The following is a 19,936-nucleotide window of genomic DNA, read 5'->3' as shown; positions in this document are numbered from 1 at the left end:
GTTGAGCTGAGCCTCGAGGTCGGCCTTCTGGCTCTGGAGTTTGGCTTGTTTGTCCAAGAACTCTGAGACGCTGCCCTTTGTGGACTCTAGAGCAACCAGAAGGTTGTTCTTCTCTTCAAGGAGAGCCACATTGGCCGCCTCAAGTTCTTTGCGAAGCTTGGCCTCGCGGTCGTAGTTTTCCTCAGCCTTTGCGGCCCTTTCCTCGAGAGCTCGGATCTCGTCCTCCACTCGGGTGACGTTGAGGAGAGGCTTAACCTTCTGCCAGAGGCGATACCAGGGCCAGGTGCGGAGCTGCATGAACTTCCTGAGGTTGCGCTGGACAACGATGAGGGCGACGCGCTGCTCCTGCAGCCTCTTGTATACCTTGCGGCTGGTGTAGCCGCGGATCCAGGCCTGCAGCCACGATATGATCTTGGCGAGGCGGTCATCACGGATCTCCTCAAGCGCACCGAGAACACCGGCGCGGAAGAATACCTATGATATTGAGGGATGCTGTCAGACGGTATCTTAAGAAGAGGAAATGAGAATTCATTGTTTCGCTCGAATGGCTTGATCAGCTAAGTAAAGTATACAAAGAGCAATTTACTCTACTTCTCGTGTATTGCAGTGGGAGCTGAATTTATGAGGGTAAAACTGAAACGTCACTTACCAGCTGAGTTAGAAAGCGAGAACCCTAGACACAAGAGCGCGCTTGGCTGCGAGCTGAACGACAGCAGCGTCCACAAGGGGAACTGGGCGACAGCAAATAACAATACTGCACAGAACACACAAGCAGGAGTCGGGAGGGAGAGGGAACAAATACCTTGTGCCCATCGCGGTGGGACTGATTTCCATCCTGGATGATTAAGGTACTGAAACTTTTGATGTCAATCAGAAATAACTGCTTGTAATGATGTCCTGGGAAGCAAGTTTAGATATAGGACGTGGAATACGGAAGGAACCTAACATGACGGTACGGGGTAAGGAGAGGTGGACGCGCATACCTCTCTGCAGTACTGAGTAAAGAGGACAGACTTGAGGGCAACACGTGAAGGGTATATACTGCAACGCATTATTGTGTCTTAGGCTCCAGGAGGCTTGAGCTCTGTGGATGAACGGGTTCCGGACAACGATAGAGGACTTAGTGACACACAACGGTGATGGTGGTGGAAGTTGAGCACAGGGGAAAAAATTGAAACTGGTAGAAACAAAGATCATCAACTATTCGGGGACAAGGGATGTAGAGAGGGATTAAGGGAGGTAGATTAGGATAGGGATAACTTGTCGACGTACTGCTGTTCTTAATACGAACATCCGACACATGACTTTGAACTGAACTGGCACAGACGAGGCCATTATAAACTACATCAGACTAATCTAACATTTCATTGCACTACATTTAGCTGTTCATCTACGCTATTATCACACGTTACGTTTGCGATTTTCTTACTGGAGTACATCGTGGCTGATGAGGTTATTTCCGCATTGGTTTCTTGTTCATCATGACGATCGGGTTGAGTTAGAGAGAAGTGCATACGGACGATGCATTTCAGACACCTGGGTGCCTGGCTAGCGCGCGTCCTGTCAGCGCCAGCCAGGACTCTGATGAAGACACACAACACAGAGAGGAAACTAAGGCAGTTAAGTCTGGATACTACAAGGAGCAACGAAGGAAGATGGCTTGAAATACTGCATCATCTTATTCATCGAATAAGCAACTAGATCATGCATGAAAGATGTTTAGGAAAAGATTCGAAGTGGGCGAAGATGAACTACGGTAGGCAAAGCTCCTCTGGCGGCGGTGTAGGAGGTGAGGGTTAGGGAGAGAACATGCCTTGGTGTGACCCATTCGGTATTTCTCCGCCTCCAGTTGTACATCGTCGATTAGTTCCTGGGTGGCTTGTTTGGGGTCTTCCAGATTTTTGGTAATTCTGGGATTGAGGATGTTGTATCTAGAGGGTTTCGAAGAGGAGAAAGAATGAGTGTACATATCACAGTGCTACCAGGGGGGGAAAAAAGAAAAGAAAATATAAAACGAGAAAAGAAGATAGGGTAACAAGACTTCTGCGTCCTTCCAACGAAGTCTCGGGGATTAAAGGTTAGAACACAGGTCTTTGTCTTCACGGTACCTTGTAAAAACCATAGGGATGAATTTGAGGGATAAAGTCTTGGGAGTAGTTACCTGGTCAGTATTTATCCAGGAGAGAGGAGGAGAGGGAAAATTCAACACAGTTGGGAAATATCAAGAATTTTTAGGGTATAGGTGAAAGACATTTAATGCAAAATACGTAAATCCTTCGTTCCCGTCTATGGGGTAGAAGACATGCCTTGGTGTGGCCCATCCTGAACTTCTCGGCCTCGAGATTGATGAGTTCCAGGATGACCTGACTTGCTTTCTTTTCATCCTCGGCGGCAGCGGCAGCCTTTGAGGCAAGGATGGAATATCTGTTGGGCAGATTGTCATGCTGAAGGTGCGTCTCACAAGAGATGTTCACCAATACCTTTCGTCCGGTAATCTAAAGTACATACATCTACAACCACTCTTCAGAACCTCGTCCTGAAATCTATTCTAGACACGAGAACTTAACTAAACTCCTAATGTACTCTAGTTCTGGTGACTATTGTTGGAGGAAAGGTCGGCATCTTACCCAAACTATCCAGCACAATTGTAGCCGTTCGACTAATAGAAAACAAGGCAGAGTCATTGGGTGCCTTGAGGATGCATCACATCCGCTGCGTAGCTCAACTCCGCTTTGGTCTTTGTGCAGGGGTGGGTGGGGAGGGACCTAACCCTATTGGAGGAGGAACACTGGTGGCCAAATATATATATACTCTTTATGATGTGTCATGCACTGAGAGGAAGTGGATGCAAGCAACCTCGTCTCCAGCTATGCAACAAAGGAAGCAAACATGCCTTCGTGTGACCTATTCTGTATTTTTCCTCCTCGAGTTCGACAATCTCGAGGATGATCTTAGAGGCCGACTTTTCGTCTGGAGCGGCAGCGGCTGGCTTGGAGGCTAAGATACAATATCTGACGGGCGAAGAAAAACAAAGCAAATAGCGGTTAGAAAAGCCGTGAGTGGTGGTGCAGCGGGGATTATGTGTGCAGCGGAGAGTGGGCCGATGGAGGTGTAACAGTGGCGTGGGTTGAAAATGAGAGCATCATGTTAGTGAGGCTTTGCGGTCATCTCATGGTGGTGTATGGTATCTCAAGGGTCGTGTATGCCCACCTGGGGACGCATTCATCTCAGTAAACACCTGGTCATCCTGGGAAACACACATACGGTACCGATAACCTAAGCGTCATTGATCTTGTTGGACAGAGTCACCTCAGGGGATGCATACATCACTCACGCGAGACTTACCTATTCAAGTCACAAAAAAGCACCTATTTATCGCAGGGAATAATGACATCCCACTGGGGAAAGACCTGACAAAGTTTTTTGAAAGTGTATCGGGAGACAGCACAAAATATGGGCATTTCTGTGGGCGTGTAGTGGAAGGGAGGGCACATGGTTATATCAGGGAATATATTTTCAGGGAACACATACCTAGTATCAGTTGTTATAGTTTTGTGTGGCGCTTGTTGGAGGGGGATGTATTTATCAGGGGACTGTAAACAGAGAGAACACTAGTTTCAAGGAAGAATGTTTCATCATATATATATATATATATATATATATATATATATATATATATATATATATATATATATATACAAACCTCCAACAGCCAGGATCGAACCTGGGACCCCTTGTGCAAGAGGCAGGCATGCTAACCGCTAGGCTAAGGGACCGTATAATAGGAAACAACTATTCGAAATACTAAGTACTCGAATACCCTTCGTCTCACAATGGTGAGCAACGGGGTCTATCGGTTGTTTCCGAACAGAACACATAGCCAGCTGATAGCGTTTTACCGAACCTGACTGTACAACGCGGAGTTATATGAATACGAATAAAGTGTATACACTTTATTCGTATATATATATATATATATATATATATATATATATATATATATATATATATATATATATATATATATATATATATATATCTGGGGAAACATTGTTGCCTTGGTGGATTGAGGGGAAAATAATGAGACATGAATTCATATTTCACACGACTTACATTTTAGAAAACATAAACATATACCATGTATAAAGACGATATGAACATGTTTTTGGCAGCTCACACGAGACTGGATGTGCTGGCTGAAGTAGGCCTAATTACGAGCCAAACCCGTAGGTGAGGCAGAGTATCCGAGTCGATTAACTAATTTGCTTGATTATCGAAGCAGTTCGATGAACATTTGTCATCCTATCATCCCCAAGGACGAACCAACTCCAGTTAAAATCCAGTTCCATGGACGAAGCTATTCAAGTGACACAGTGAACCCAGTTCCGTGGGAGGAGCAGTCCGAATAACACAGTGAACCAAGTCCTTTGATGAAGCAGTCCGGTTAAAAGAAAGAACGACCCGAGTACTATAGTGAATCTTAACCGAGTTGAGGAACCAAGCAAGAAGACACTTTTAGAGGGAATATGGATCATCACATTAGAAAACGGATCGCCAAGAGTAACAGTTGATCGTTTAGAGAACAAAACTGATTCAGAGGAATGAAAATGGCTCACAGTTTTCGTTGTTGTTATGGGTATGCTGGTCTGGTTTCTCACCTTCAGTTTCCTCAGCAGGTGAACACAGACTTGTACCTAACCACGGAGGCCTTGGGCCACAATTGGTGGTTAAGCAAACATACGGAAGAAATAAGATCACCAATGATGAATAAATGAGTTCCGAAAACTGTCATAACCACACGGTTACAGATTGAAGTGTGAGATTCGTAAATTACCTGCTGTGTTAAAGGTTTCGAACTTCTTGATACACACGGTTAAAAGATGAGGAGAAAGATTCGTAAATCGTCATTAGGAAGCGAGTTGAAGGTGAATATGAAGTTGACCACAGGCGTGGCAGTGGAGGTCCTCCCTTCAGGGTCACTTAATGAAGCACTTTCACTTCGGATTAACGCTTTCAGTCACAATGTTAGTAGATACATTTTCAACCTCGGTCCCCGGTACAGTGGTGAGAGACCGACCGTGTCGGGTTATTCGATGAGGTAAATGAATCGAGTTTAGTGGTTTTAAAAGACTGCTTACACCTGTGGGAAGAACTGCGTCCCACATGCCTTAGTGTGACCCAGTTTGGAACTTCTCATCCTCTAGCATGATGGATTCCAGACAGACCTTACAGGCTTTCTTGTCAGCCTTACCCATGGCCTTTGGCGCCAAGATCTTGTAGCTGAGGAAGCATTTGGTCGTGGTCATTCCAGACGTTGTCTCCCGCCCTACCGTGAGTGCACCACAGCTTTCCTCCCCTTTCTCCGAACACTGAATCATTTACATCTTGTGGATGACTGTTCGTATTGAGGCTAGGTGGATACAGCCTAGCTCCACAGCATGGGTGCATGAGACTAGTATGTTCTGAATAACAGTAATTGATCGTTTTGTTTTAAGCCATCCTGCGGCTATGAGTAACATTTTAAGAATAGGGTCCTTCATATTGTCCCATGTGTACGTATTGAGCATCATTACAATAGGAAGTAACCAGTGACGGAACTTTCATATGAGTTCTGAGTCTACATTAAGAACAGGTACATATTCACGGAATATTTCCTAACATCTCAACTCCTATGACTGCCGTTCCAAATTTGCCTCGATAAAGGCGATCACAAACAAGATTGTCACTGTCATTGGAAAATAACTCGGAAACCATCTACTTCAGCGACCAAATATATTGAAAATGGGATGATTTATAGGTGTTGTGAACCCACCAACGGTATCAGTGCACACAAACCTGTGATATACTTGTGTTCATTTATCTGAAAGGAATACAGTGGTTACAGTTATGTACCTAAGAACACTTGAGTAATACATAAATGTCTATATGCCTACATATACATAGATGTCTATATGCCTATATATATATATGTAGATGTCTATAAGCCTTAACGTGATGATAGTATATGGTAATCTATATTTCTAACTAGCATTCCTAGTAGAAGGCGATCTGTCTTATAGAGTTACGTCTCTATTTATTTTTCCTGAAAAGTGCAACGGGAAGGAGAACCTACCGGTGCTTGAAGTCCGGGTACAGCATCCTGTTGGGGAAGCCCTTGCGACAGATACGGATACCCTCAAGCACGCCGTTACAGGTCAGCTGATGCATGACCAGCGCCGCGTCGATCACACCTGCAGAGGACGGGCAAGACATCACCTGGGTGTCCTGGAGCGCCAGCAGAGCCCAGAGGCTCCTGAGGACCAAGGAACTCACGCCCGGAGCTTACGAGGCGATGTGGGCAGATGGCCGCACCAGTCGCTTGTGAATGTAACTGAAAACTCCTCCATATACGACAGTACTTTTAAGCTGGTAGCAAGCTGAATGCATATGTAGAGCAGTGCTCTAAGTTTTACTCAGAGTGAGAATATGAGAAATTTCTTAATAAATGTCAAAAGTTTTATTCTCTTAGGTGAAATTTAGATATTTTGTAGCTTTACATCTTTACTGAATTGTGAATGAACTTTCAAAATGTTCAAGAGCTGAAGCTACGGCACACACGGGGAAGCAGAGAGAATAAGAACAACACTGGAGTAGAAAGAATGCAAAGGTGGTCTTGGGGTATGGCAGTACGGGGCGTAGGTACAGGATGGTTATCGACAACACAAGGTCTTGGATGACAGGCTCATGCGAGGTGGTGTACAGCATATGACCTTACCAGCTTGCTTGTTCTCATTGGGGATGATACACCGCACGAAGTGAGGTGAAGTCTTTCTCAGGACAACCATCAAGTTGTTAAGCTGCTCCTGAAGAATGAACGATAAAAACAAAACTAGGACGGAATCTACTGAGACAGAACCCCGTCGGGCGGGTGTTGAGACAGCGGTTCACTGGTTGCTTCGGTGACTTGCCGCTCTATAATTCTAAACTAAGAATAGCACCAACTGCTGTTGTGGGGTAGGGTGCTATGACTATACATGGATGCACGGTAAGAAATGTGGAATTCAGGCAAGGACCAAGACTTAGGACAGATCAACTAAGATGGGTTTCGAGGTGACAGTACTAAATGATACCTCCTACGGATCCAGCTAAAGACATTTTCTATAATTAGGTTTGTACAGACAGGAATAGTTTGGTATTCTCTCCAGTTTGGTGTGGAGTTGAGAATACTCGTTTAGACGGGGAAATAAGAGGTTGACAAAGACGCGAGCCGGAGAGGCCCTTGGTGCAGGAGTTGTTATGTGATAGGAGGCAATACTGGGGACCTTACCAGCCGCCTTCATTTCATTAGGGATGATACAACGGATGAAGTGTGGTGCAGTGCTCCTAAGGACAGTCATCAGGTTGTTGAGCTGCTCCTGAGGAAGGGAGGGGAACACTGAGGAACGAATACCGGTGACTCACTAAGCTACCCTCTCATCAGGGTCGTCATGTACTCTTTGAGAAGTGGTGGGTCTCGGGTCACGCTGAGACCAATGGGTTATACAGGTTCTCTAAGTACCACTCATGCCCTGTCCTATGGACTCCAAGAGATATAAATATATAAGGGAGGAGGGTATCCACCTGTCCGTTCAAGGAACATTGGATGCTAAAGTCAGATTCTAATTTGACTAACATATAGAAGGGATACTGACGTCAGCTGTCAGATGCTTGGACAGTGACGCCAGGAATCTGGAGGGAACACTAGAATATGGATTGGGAACAAGAACCACAACATTCAGCTAACACAAGTCCGGCCGCATAAACCTTGCTCAAGAAGGTGTTGTACAGCCAGCTTGTGTCGCGTCTCGATCTAATGGGGGACCTTACCAGCCGCCTTCATTTCATTGGGGATGATACAACGGATGAAGTGTGGGGCGGTGCTCCTGAGCGTGGTCATCAGGTTGTTCAGTTGCTCCTGGGGACGACCGCATGGGCAGTTAGGACCATGGTTTTGATGAGGGAGGAAGGAGAGGGGCAACATTCATGGAAGTCCTTTTTCCAGAGGTAGAAAAAAAAACATGCAATGTTTACCCGTAATGTTACAGAGGAAACTTTGGTAGTGTTGGGTTGGTGGGGGCAGTTTACAGGGATCTACGAACCACCGTTCCAAAACGGTTCGAGATGAGAGTAATCCTCCTAAACTATGACGGAAGAAGGCTTGGCCACATTGTAAAGTGGATTGAACTTCAGGGGAAGAGTAAGGAAGGATCCCAGCCAGTCTGCCGACCCGGCCAATTGTATCCGTTTCAATATGGGTTTACAGGGGAGCTGAAAGGTAGAGGAGGACACACACATGTGGAGGCAGCACTTCCTGCAGGTCTCGTGTCTCAGCTACTCTTGTAGAGGACCACGTCCACTGGTTGTAGAGAGGTGGTGGTTTCGAGTACAACTTTACAGGAGAATAAAAAAGTAAGGAAAAGGGGTCATGTCCTTAAACACAATCTGAATGGACACGAGCTACACTGGGGGCTTTACTATTCTTACCAGACTGCTTCAATTCATTAGGGATGATGCATCGGATGAAGTGGGGACTAGTGCTCATCAGAGTTGTCATCAGTTTATTTAGCTGCTCCTGAAGTGATACGAGGTAAGGGAAGAAAAGGCAGCAGTTAATATACAATGATTCGAAAGCATTCCTCTGGGAGGGAGATGTGTCTGTATGTGTGTGTGTGTGTGTGTGTGTGTGTGTGTGATGGGGTGACCCCCAGGTGTAATGTGAGGGGAGAGTTACTGGCACAAGACCAGAAGTTATTATTAACGTTAAACTCCACAATTTCCTTATGGAGACTGGAGCAGTAGTGACGTCTTCTTGTGGGAGTTTTAGAAATCGTGAAGGGCTGGGAAGACTCGTGGTTGGGTTAGTGAGTCGGAGGCCCGTGTCTGTAGTAGGAGGTGTGTGGTGCTGTGGTGTGGTGCTGGGAGGGAGAGAGCCTGGAAGTCTCGTCTGTTAATGGTTTTCGGCGAACAGAAGCCACATTGGAGACATATGAAACGAGAAAGTGCAGTTGGGGCTATCAGAAAAGAAAATGATGGAAAAAAAAATATTGATGGATACTATAAACTGAAAGATTTCGATATGACACAAAGAAGCGTGAAGACGTATTCTCCTGTGGTTGAAGTTATACATGATAAGAAATACGTAAATTTATGATAAAAACAGAGTATGGTACAATCATAGGCATGTAGGAGGGCGCCCTCACGAACCAACTTGTTATATCTGTGAATGTGCAGGTCCCGACATACATCTTGAACCAGTGGCTGAATATAATGACCCAGGCAGTAAAGCAAATGTTGAAAACCAGGTCATCAATATGATGGATAAATCAAGACATTATATCAACTGTGAGCACACATACTGAATGTTGAAGGATCAAACTGCACACCTCACTTGCTAACCATTACCGACTGAAGGCTGGGACGGAGGACGCCCGGGTCAAAATATAATCTTAAGATTACAATATGCAGGACAACAAATTATTTGACATCCATGGAACAGGCTACATATAATGTCATAAGGCATTACTGGGTTACTGTAAGCAATATGGACTTGTCCATAGTAGACGTCAGAGATCCGTCCAGAGAGGAGTGGAGGGAGGGAGGGAGGGTGGAAGCTATCTGAGGTCAGATGGGAACCTCTGTCGAAGGGAGGGATGGAGAGCGAGAGAGAGGCCAGAGTGGTACCTCTGTTAGGCGGAGGGAGGGTAGGTCAGAGGGGGACCTCCACAGGTCGGAGGAAGGTCAGTAGAGGTCAGAGGGGGGAACAGTGGGGTAAGATAAGAACGAGAGGAGGCCTGACAGGGGTAAACTTTATACTTTTGATAAGGACGTCTGGGGTCACCTACTGGTCTGATGTCATATACAGCAACGGGGATGCTTGAAAGGCTGGAAGTCGTAGAGAGTGTTCGTCACTAAGTTATCGTCCCGATCGTGAGAAAGACCAGGGTGTGTATTGGTCAGGTTGTCTCTGGGTGATGGGATGTCGGGCGGGTCGGCAGTAGATCCCAGGCCCTACCCCCTTGGGATGTTCCAGGGAGGGATATGGGGGCAGGAGGGGATGTCCGTACCCTGCCTCTTAGGAAGAGGCAAGAGTGTGATGTGGGGACAAGCGCTGCTACATACATAGCACTAGTGCAGACAGACTGACAGCCGAACTTACCCTGTACATGCCCGACACAGTCTGGAAGCCGGAGCCCTTCGCACGTTTGCCGCCTGCAGGGAGAATACAGACGAACATCATCTATGGCGCAGTAGCGTTGGCTACTACAAGACTAGCCTTGGCTGCTATAAGACTAGACATGGCTACTACAATACTTGCCTTGGTTGCTACAGTACTAGTCATGGCTACTACAATACTATCCTTGGCTGCTACAGTACTAGCCTTGGTTGCTGCAGTACTAACCTTGGCTACTACAAGACAAAGACAATCTTAAGCACATATATAGACATGCGACTATAGCTGTCAGACGAATCACCCAAGAGGTTATGAATTACTGATTAGACGAGCCATCTTTTAGTACTGCTTGACGGGACGCAAAGCCAGCTGTTGGGCAGTAAACATTGATGAGACTAACACGGGTGCTCTCTAGCCATGGCAGGGACACCTATGAGTCTCCCTCAGCCACAACATCCAACTTGGCTCACTACAACACTGAGAAATATTTACCCTGTAAAGCCCGGAAACTGTCAGGAAGCCAGAACCCTTAGCGCGCTTCCCACCTGTTGGTAGACAACACTCTCATTATCCGTGACTTAGGACGAGAGATTTCCAGCCTGTCTCCAAGAGGCTGTCTACCCAGGCAGGCTGGTCATGGGGGTCTGGGAGGGGACCCCGGGAGTCAATAACCCATGACTGGTTTAGGCGTCGCCTCATGTCTCAAGCGAGGCGACACCAGAGTCATTAACGGAAAATCAGTACTGTAAATGAAATACTCATTAACTATATGACAGTTAAATAGTTTTGTCTTAATTGGTAAATAAATAAATCAGGAGAATGGTACAGAAAGGCGCAAACAAAGATGGTGGATAGCAGGCAACATGCAATGGTGAGAAGAGAACTGAGGTAAACAAACATCTTTGTCCTGGCAAGTTCGTAAGAAGCATAAAGTTCAAATGATAAAGTTGTCTCATAATGGTGATATTAGATCGACAGTTTTCTCCCTCATTTGAAATTATGAATGAAACTGCCTTGACTACATCTACTGCTGATTGCAATCTAATGGTGATAGTCTTTGAAACACTGCAGTAAGTCCTCAGGCAGGAGAACTTGGCTGCATGAGTGTGAACTTCTTTGTACATTAACTGGGAGGCAAGCATTTGACACCAGACTTGAGCAAGTGGAGGTCAGCAGGTGATCCGACATCGACTCTCTAAGGTGGTATTCTAGCAGATGATCACACTCATATTTTCCTTTTGGTATCATTTGCCACAGGAAATGGAGAAGAAAACGGAAATCGTGGTAATGACGCCCATGAAAGGAAAATATGAGCATCGAGCAAAGGAGTCGAAACAGAAGAAGAGGAGAAATATTTCTCTCGGTTCTTCTGCTTCCCTCACTGAGCTCTGCTTTATGGAGTGAAGAGCAGAAGGCGCCTTCCAGAGACCAAAGCGATACTCTGTGGGGGAGAGACGCGCAGGAGAAACCAGCATTAATCACTAAACTTCCTGAGGTAAAGCAGATATCATGGATAGCCTTAACAACTGGATTCTATCATCTAACTTGAATCATTCTCTGTCGTAGTAATGAAGTACTCACCACCCTTGCCGCCAGTGTCGGCGCCACCGGACTGGCCTGGATGATCAATGAAGATCTCGACAGACAGATTGTTGCTCGCCTTCTTCAGCTGGTCGACGACGGTGTCGTTGAGGGGATCCTTGTTCTTCTCGAGCCATCCAGTGAGGTTGTAGGGCACGGTACCAGCGTAGTGGACGATGGCGAAGTGAGCCTCCGCCTGGCCGGGCTTGGGGGGCTTGGGTTTGATGAAGTTAGGAGACTTGCCAAGATGGTTAGTCTTCAGCTTCTCTTCAAAGGACTTGTCAGTAGCCTTGGGGAACATAGACTCCTCTTCAAGGATGGAGAGGATGCCAAGAGGCTGTTGGTGGGTGGGGGGGAAGGCGAAGGATGGAACGTTAGCATGGAGACAGCTGGCCACACTGAGATACGCTCACCCAAAAGTTCTATTTGCTTGGTATTACCACCTGAATGCAACTGTGATGAATATTTACTAACCAGAACTGTAAAGAGACAAGGCTGATTTCTTTGTCCTTCTGAACTCGGAGAATATGGATTTGAACTGAAGTAGTGTTTACAAATTATTAATGTTGAATTGATTTACTTTTTTTGAAGCTATTTGTATCATCAGTCGTACCAAAATCACATAAGATACTTACCTTGTGGTTGATAAACACTGTATCGGACAGATTTATATTAGTACGTTCTCTATCAGTGATATCGATGAAAGAACTTTGAACAGAGAGTGAATTTTGGGGTTAGAATTACTCGAGATAACATGCTAAGATTTCTCATGAAAGTCTGTTGGAAGCTGAGAGATAAAGACATGATTTGTGAAGATATTTAGTGTGAACGTATGTGTCTGTGGTGAATCCCTTCTTCAGGAGTCCACGAGTATGAACAGGCAGAAAATTCAGCAACAAAAAAGATGGTGGGGATCCGGAAACGCTCAGGTCAAAACAAAAATCGAAGCATTAGTGTGATACAGACGAGACAGCAACAGAGCAACTAGTAATGACCAACTTAATAAGGATATTTCTTGACAATATGAACATAGGTTAGTATTTATCTTTCAGTACTACGTCTACACACATAGTAATATGAAAGTAAATCAGGAGCATTTTGCGTCACAAGGGAGACATACACATGGCTGCACCAGACATCTAAATCCTCTTACTGTTTTGTTGTAGAGGTTACCTTTTCTAGGAGGTCAATACAAGCCTGGAGGTCAAGACCAAAGTCTATGAAGGTCCATTCAATTCCCTCCCGCTTGTATTCCTCTTGTTCCAAGACAAACATATGGTGGTTGAAGAACTGCTGCAATTTCTCGTTTGTGAAATTGATACACAGCTGCTCAAAGCTGTTGAACTGGGGACAAGGAAAAGGGACTACACATCAGTAATGTACGACGAGATGGGGAACACAAGGGAAAACAAAAGGTGAAGGATGAGGGACAAGGAACACTGGCCGTTGTCAGGCATGTCCTGCCACTAACACACCACACTGAGGGTATAACGAGGATTATAACGCTCACAAGGCTGCAGTAACACATGGGGTTGGGGGGAGACGATATGGCAACTCAGGAATGGTGTCTTAGTCACCAGTTGTCCTGTACTGAGAGGTGGGGGATCCGTGGTTGGCAGCGGACGAACAGGAGAAACATATAATACGTAGGTCCATCACGTCTTAATGAAGACCTCACTACCGACTTTAAGACTGGCAGTGTCATTTTTACCTTCTCAATTAGTTCAATGCAGGCCTGAAGGTCCAGACCAAAATCAATGAATGTCCAATTAATGCCCTCTCGCTTGTACTCTTCTTGCTCGAGGACAAACATGTGATGGTTGAAGAACTGTTGTAGTTTTTCGTTGGTGAAATTGATGCATAACTGCTCAAAGCCATTAAACTGGAAGGTGGTAATAAACGCAAGGGATTAGGTGAAGCTACAAGATACAGGTGGGGAAAGATGGTGTCGGGCCATGTCATAGCTGGCCAGGGTACTGGGGGAGAACTTGGGTAGGGATTAAAAGTTGTTATCACTGGTCTGTAACGCTGGGATGCCGAGGGAAGAAAACATTATGCAGACCTACACAACCTTTTTTTTTTAATTCACATAGGGGTATTTTAGGGGATGTCTTTGGTTCCTTATAAGGTGGGTGCGTCATTATGAATGGGGAAGTTAAAAGGAAGCGGGGCTGATGGGGCAAAGTCGTCAGAAATACTTGGCTCCACAGTGAAAACCATGAAGTGGAAAGTTGATATGAAGCAAAGCTGGGGAGATCAAGGCTCTTTTCAGGAAGAGCGTTGGATGAAGAGGAGGAGTTGAAAGCAGGGATGTATTGTGCACGACACCTGTAGTGCACAACTTATCGAGGGGGGGGGGAGGGTCATGCTGGTAGTGTCCACAGTGTGGAGGGTCAAGGAGGGGTTCATGCGTTGGAAGCTGTTGTTGTGATCAGCACGTTACCTTTTCAATAAGCTCAATGCAGGCCTGCAGGTCTAGACCAAAGTCAATGAAAACCCAATTAATTCCCTCTCGCTTGTACTCTTCTTGCTCGAGGACAAACATGTGGTGGTTGAAGAACTGTTGCAGTTTTTCGTTGGTGAAATTGATGCATAACTGCTCGAAGCCATTGTACTAGGAGAGGTGAGAGCAGATACGGTGATAAGGTTTGTGTTCATAATACAGGGAAGTCACACCAGAGGAAAGTCTTTGTGGGTGTCTTAACATCATGGAAGGGGAATTTGTCTGACTTATACAACAAATGGGATAGAATGATACAAGAACACATTTAAAAGCAAGAACTTTCTTGAACTACCCACAGTGGCCATGTTCCGAGGCCGGGAAGAACATTTCGAATCGGACTGGGGGAAAAGGAGCATCGCTCCTGTTAAAATGGGGAGGATGGGTGCATAACACAGGCTCTCACCTCCATTCACATTCAAGTTGCTGGGGCATCTTAGATATGGAGGGCGGGGAGAACCTGTGTGTCTAGCATTCGAGATTTTCCATCCAGTTCTTTGGCTGGAAAGTGGCGTCGGAAGGAGAGGTAGCATTAAGATCACTCGAGAGTGATGGGGAGATATTTATCTTCTCCAGATGGGAGTGAGTCCGGAGGTATGGAAGGCAGTCGCTTGTAAACCCGCTTTATAGCCTCTCGCCTTTACTTCATTGCATTGCCTCATTTTACATCATTTTGTTATTTCCCGCCTGAGCGAGGTAGCGTCAGAAACAAATGAATGAGCCTCAGGGTTAAAAATCCTTATTTGGCACTATTCTATCTCCCCTGTCTTCAGGGGATAACATACGAGGAGGCTGTACATTATGCACGGCTGAAAAATTTGTCGTTGGTGCCCGTTCATGCCAAGCTGCTCAAAGTCATGACAGTAATAACGGTGAATCAGATGGACCATAAACATTGTGCCGAAGGCTTGTGGCTAGAGTCTGGACCACTGATGTTGACCATAAAGCAGTTGATACCAACAAGAAACTAGCGAAACGCAAATACGTAATTGATTGGAAAAAAAATCATAATATATATATAACAAGTATTTTCCATCACTAGCTACCATTGGATTGCATCGTCAGGATTTATTAGAAAAAAAAAAAAGAGATGGAAATGCTTCAGTCACTCGAACCATAGCACGGCGGGAACGCTTTATACTCGCAACCCACGAGGCTGGGGCTCGAACCCACTGCCGTGGCAAGGATGCAGGGCGGATAAATCGTAGACAATGGTTCGTATCCCCGAACCAACTAACACTCTCTCCAAGCAGGACTGCAAACTTAGCAGAGTAAAGTAACATTGTATGGGATGCAGTCTTTTTACTCAGACCTACACTTATCAAAATTCATATTATACCACGACATCATATGAGTTATAGTGGCGCCACACCATTACACCAGGAGTTATTCTTAAATGCCATTAGCAAAAATGTAATTGGGTAGTCAACACAGGAACTTAGCACGATGGTGCACAGCCATTCAACACGCCGGTATAACCCCTCATCAATACAGGACGACCCTTGGGTACGGTGGCGACGTGTGACCTCTGACATCATCAAACAAGGGTTAGGTTAAAAGGCCACCTCACGGCTGTCGTACTCAAGTGTCGTTCCTTGTCGCCCCGGGGGACGTACAGTCGTGCTCAAGAGCCGTATGGTAGTGGTTATAATTAATATTCCATGATATAAAGACGTAAGGGGAACACTTGTAAGAGGAGGGAGTGGGGAGTGTAGGGGGGTTGGGAGTTGGGGTTGGGGGGACGATTATCACATCAGAGTGAGGGAGCAGATCACGGTCGTGCTGGTGGTGGGCTGCACGCGCTCCCGGCCGGCTGTCACATAAACATTACAGGTTATTTACATGCGGCAATACAAGGAGTTGGGGGGGCCGGCAGGGGTACTGTGTCAAGTTGACTGGGTCAGTAAACTTAAACCCTTGAGTGACGACGGTATGACCTTTCACCATGACGGTACGACCCATGGGTAGGATTGGCCTTGTTGACCAGATCCTTCAAGGTCAGGTCAGAAGCCAGGTCACTGTACCCAAGGGTCGTATCGTCTTGCCCAAAAGTCATATGTCGTACTCCATATTAGTATCATAGTTCATCCAGGTATTTGTTTTACTTCCACATAACAGTTTTGGCGTCTATTGTTTTGGGTAAAGTGATATGCTGTACAGCAGGTGATAGGAAATCTTTTTTTGTTTTTCCAAATCAAACAAAACACTTGGGATCATAGTAATTGAGGGTTGCTGTGAGGACAATTGACTTGGCTGATGCGACAGCAGCAGTTATGTTTCTCAGTGTTTTGCTTAAGGGAATGATGATGGTGAAGGGAGAAAATAAGGGAGTTTTAAACCTTATGCAATACGAGGAATCATAACTCATAATCAAACAAGAAAATACACACGATAGGTATTCCAATGTTGTAAAGATCACCAGACAAGTTCATTACACCATATGATGGCCGTCTTTAGGTGTACAAGATAGGCTGTACTCTAGGTTTCCAGTCAAGAAAACTTTTCGTGACTTTGGTTTAAGTTGTTGAAGAGGAGTGAATGAGGGAGGGTGATGTGTACGCGGTGGATAGGAGGCAAGCGAAAACACTCGTCTGGTTTCTTCACGACAGAGGAAAGGAACAAACAGTAACTTAATTGGAGGGGGAAACAATAACAAGGGGAAGAGGGTGCACTCGGGCCATCCTGCTGCCTGGAAGAGAAGGGTGTTGGGGAGGCAATGTGTTAGGTGTGGGAGGGCTGGGCTTGGGGTTTGGCTTCACCCAGACTGTTGTCATAAGGGTCCGAGTCTGGGAGGTGAACCACTGCCTGGCGCAACACAAGGGAGTGGTAGCAAACACTGGAGGAAATAGAACAACTAGTGGGAGTAAGAAGATGAGTCATTTCCAGAATTGATGCACTGGAAGAGCACAGTGGGGGACGTGCGTGAAAAAAGGGGGGAGGGGCGGGCCACCTCATGTAGCCTTTAGGGTAAAGTAGTGCCTTTCCAGAAGATTAATAATAAAAACTTCAGATCCATACAAACTCAACAGAGAAAACTGGAGACTTGCCGAAACTTCTTGGTACTGCAGTGGGCTCATATGTGCTCCAGGTCGTGGTGCTGTTTACGTTAAGAGAGGAAACCCTGTCATCATTGGTGGGGTTAGGGAGAGAAGGGCTGAATTAAGTATATCACAGGAGGGGGAAACACCAGAGGCCCGCCAAGCTTGAACAATCCCGCCACACTTCTCACAGTCATTAATTACGTCAGGCTGATGAGCCTTCAAAGGTGGAGTTACATGTGTCATTTTTCTATGCTTATGGCACTAAGCGTATACCTTGAAGTATACAAAATTATGAACTTGCTGAAAATAACTATTTTATGAAACACTTTCAGAGAAAAAGGGAACTTTATCTTTCAGTAAGGCGGATTCTTAGGCCTGTCCAAAGTTTGGATATATTGCAATATCTAGCGCATGACTTGATCAAGAACGAGACGCAGCTGGGAACTTACGTCGAAGATCTCGAAGCCGGCGATGTCCAAGACACCGATGAACATGGAGCGCTTCTGGCCCGTCTCGAGCGTAACGTTACACTTCTTCACCAGCCACTTGAAGGTACGATCGTAGATAGCCTTGGCCAGGGCACCCACTGAGTAGAACACTTGGTCCTTGTTCCTACCTTGTGTCACAAACTCGTTGCCGACCTTGATCTTGGGCTTGGTCAGGTTCTTGTACAAGTCAGCACCGTCGACGCCCATCAGCTTGGCGACTCGCTCACCCTCCTACAGCAGAAGGACAAAGGTTAGAACCTCACGTTTGCTCACCATTGCCACGTAATCCACAACGTTGCCAAACGTCTTCGAAAACCATACTTAAGATGAAAACTTAAAAGACCAAGAGATAGGCTGAAGGTTTAAGGTTGAGGTTAAGCACAGTACTATGAGTGTCTGAAACTCGAGTGATCCTTACTTCGGTACCGTCGGCTTCAGCCTGCTCCTCGCGACCCCTCTGCTTGAACTTCATCTCACCAAAGTGCATGACGGAGGCTGTGACCTTGTACACGTTCTCCTTGTCTTCCTTGCTGAAGCCAAGCACATCGAAGGCATCCTAAAGTGGGAGGATTTGAGGTCTCAGTTCACAAATATTGGTACATTGAAGCCGGGCTATTCACTGCCTGCTCATAGTAGCTCATATATCAGTATAATTTTTCTCAAGAACTTGTGAAATAGTCAGTGAACGTACAGTAACAGAAATAAGCTTGTTGTTGTACTACTTTCTTTATATTCAAGTTAACACTTAGTTGACATGTACACTTAACTAAACAGAAGATTGTACATACCGGAGTGGGGCATCACACTAGAACACTGGGAAGAGCTGTAAGCATGCAGTGGTAGGTTTACAAAGATGAACTGCAAATGGAGTTAGTTTCAAGAACCGCACATGTCTATATCTGTACAGAGAGTTGAGGAGGGCAATGATCCTGTGGTGATATGAGGAACTTGTGACGGGTGGTATCACCTGTTGCTCAGGCTGGAGGAGGGAAGCCTGTGGGACCTGATGGTGGGGTTGGAGGAAAGAGGCCCAATCTGGGGACATGGTGGTGGGGCTGGAGGAGGGAAGCCTGTGGGACCTGATGGTGGGGTTGGAGGAAAGAGGCTCCAAGCTGGGGACATAGTGGTCGGGCTGGAGGAGAGAGGCTGGAGCCAAAGATCTGATGGTGGGGCTGGACTTGTGGATGCCTGAGCTGGGGACCTGATGGCGGGGCTGAAACATATCTTCTACCTTCCAGTATTACGTGGGGGGGGGGGGGGGGGATACACACTTTACAGATACCATTAACAATGTGAGCAGGAGGACGGGAGGGAGATACCAGGCGAATATGTTAGTCAGATGCCAAGACTGGTGGAAGAAGTGCACTTCCAGTGCTGCCAGGAAAGTGAGAATCGACTGAACAGCAGCAGAAGTAGTTCTGGTCCGGAAGGGGGGATAGATGATGCTCTTGAAGGAGAAAACATTGTAGTCTGATAAGCCACCAGAAAGGTTACACTTGGGAATATGCTGCAGCAGTTGTAATAGCATCAAGCTAATTAAGCCTTACACCATACCAAGAACGGCAGAGCACCGGCAGATGCTGTTGGCAGGGGCGGGAGAAGGAACAAGAAAAAAAAAATGGGTTTGTACGTGCGATGGCAGAGGCTGATGATGGTCATGACTGTGGCCATCAGCTGCCACAGTCATGACTGCCACTATCCACAAACGAGGCAACCCCAATTTTTTTTTTCATTTTTAACCTCGAACACGACGTCACGACCCAGGGGGATGATGGCGAGAGCTCTGGCAGTCATACTCAAGGTCGTGCCATCGTGCTCAAGGGGGTCCAGGAAGGAGTTTGCAGCGGTTAGAGGCAGACCAATACAGTCGCCACTTACATCCGTGAACTGCATGTCCTCTTTGTCGTCAATGGAAGCCACAGTGACCTTGCCTTGTGAGACGAAGTGATAGTCGTGGATGTCGTTGGACAAGAGGCAAAGTGCTAGAAACAAGGAGGCACAGAGGTCAACACAAAGGTCATACCAGTGACCTGGGAGCTGGGATGGGATGTCTTGCAATGCCAAACTTACATTACAAGTTATGGGAGGAAGAAAAAAAAATACCTATGTGATGTAACAAACGTACGCATGTTTGATG

General features: G+C 46.1%; 2 protein-coding genes across 51 annotated transcripts in view; one reads left to right on the top strand and one right to left on the bottom strand.

Moving 5' to 3' along the window:
* The window catches only part of LOC139764536 (allantoinase, mitochondrial), a 117,206-nt gene that overhangs the window by 63,046 nt on the left and 34,224 nt on the right, over nucleotides 1-19,936 (top strand). The window lies entirely within an intron of this gene.
* The window catches only part of LOC139764530 (myosin heavy chain, muscle-like), a 35,757-nt gene that overhangs the window by 8,699 nt on the left and 7,122 nt on the right, over nucleotides 1-19,936 (bottom strand). For 5 of the 50 annotated variants that reach the window (XM_071691244.1, XM_071691247.1, XM_071691236.1 and 2 more), the window contains exons 8-16: nucleotides 18,218-18,355; nucleotides 17,761-18,030; nucleotides 13,482-13,652; nucleotides 11,774-12,107; nucleotides 10,682-10,734; nucleotides 7,307-7,394; nucleotides 6,113-6,230; nucleotides 1,814-1,931; nucleotides 1-474 (exon numbers count right to left, since the gene is read on the bottom strand). In XM_071691244.1, the coding sequence (XP_071547345.1) occupies nucleotides 1-474; nucleotides 1,814-1,931; nucleotides 6,113-6,230; nucleotides 7,307-7,394; nucleotides 10,682-10,734; nucleotides 11,774-12,107; nucleotides 13,482-13,652; nucleotides 17,761-18,030; nucleotides 18,218-18,355 (1,764 nt within the window). Of the gene's footprint in view, nucleotides 475-1,813; nucleotides 1,932-2,306; nucleotides 2,425-2,893; nucleotides 3,012-6,112; nucleotides 6,231-7,306; nucleotides 7,395-7,845; nucleotides 7,934-8,502; nucleotides 8,591-10,174; nucleotides 10,228-10,681; nucleotides 10,735-11,773; nucleotides 12,108-13,481; nucleotides 13,653-14,213; nucleotides 14,385-17,760; nucleotides 18,031-18,217; nucleotides 18,356-19,677; nucleotides 19,782-19,936 lie in introns of all 50 variants that reach the window. The other 45 variants (XM_071691225.1, XM_071691259.1, XM_071691240.1 and 42 more) reach the window with 24 other exon arrangements.

Source organism: Panulirus ornatus, chromosome 50, assembly GCF_036320965.1.
Source record: "Panulirus ornatus isolate Po-2019 chromosome 50, ASM3632096v1, whole genome shotgun sequence".
Classification (NCBI taxonomy): domain Eukaryota; kingdom Metazoa; phylum Arthropoda; class Malacostraca; order Decapoda; family Palinuridae; genus Panulirus; species Panulirus ornatus.
Note: the sequence above shows the minus strand (reverse complement) of the source record. Positions and strands in the feature narration are given on the sequence as shown.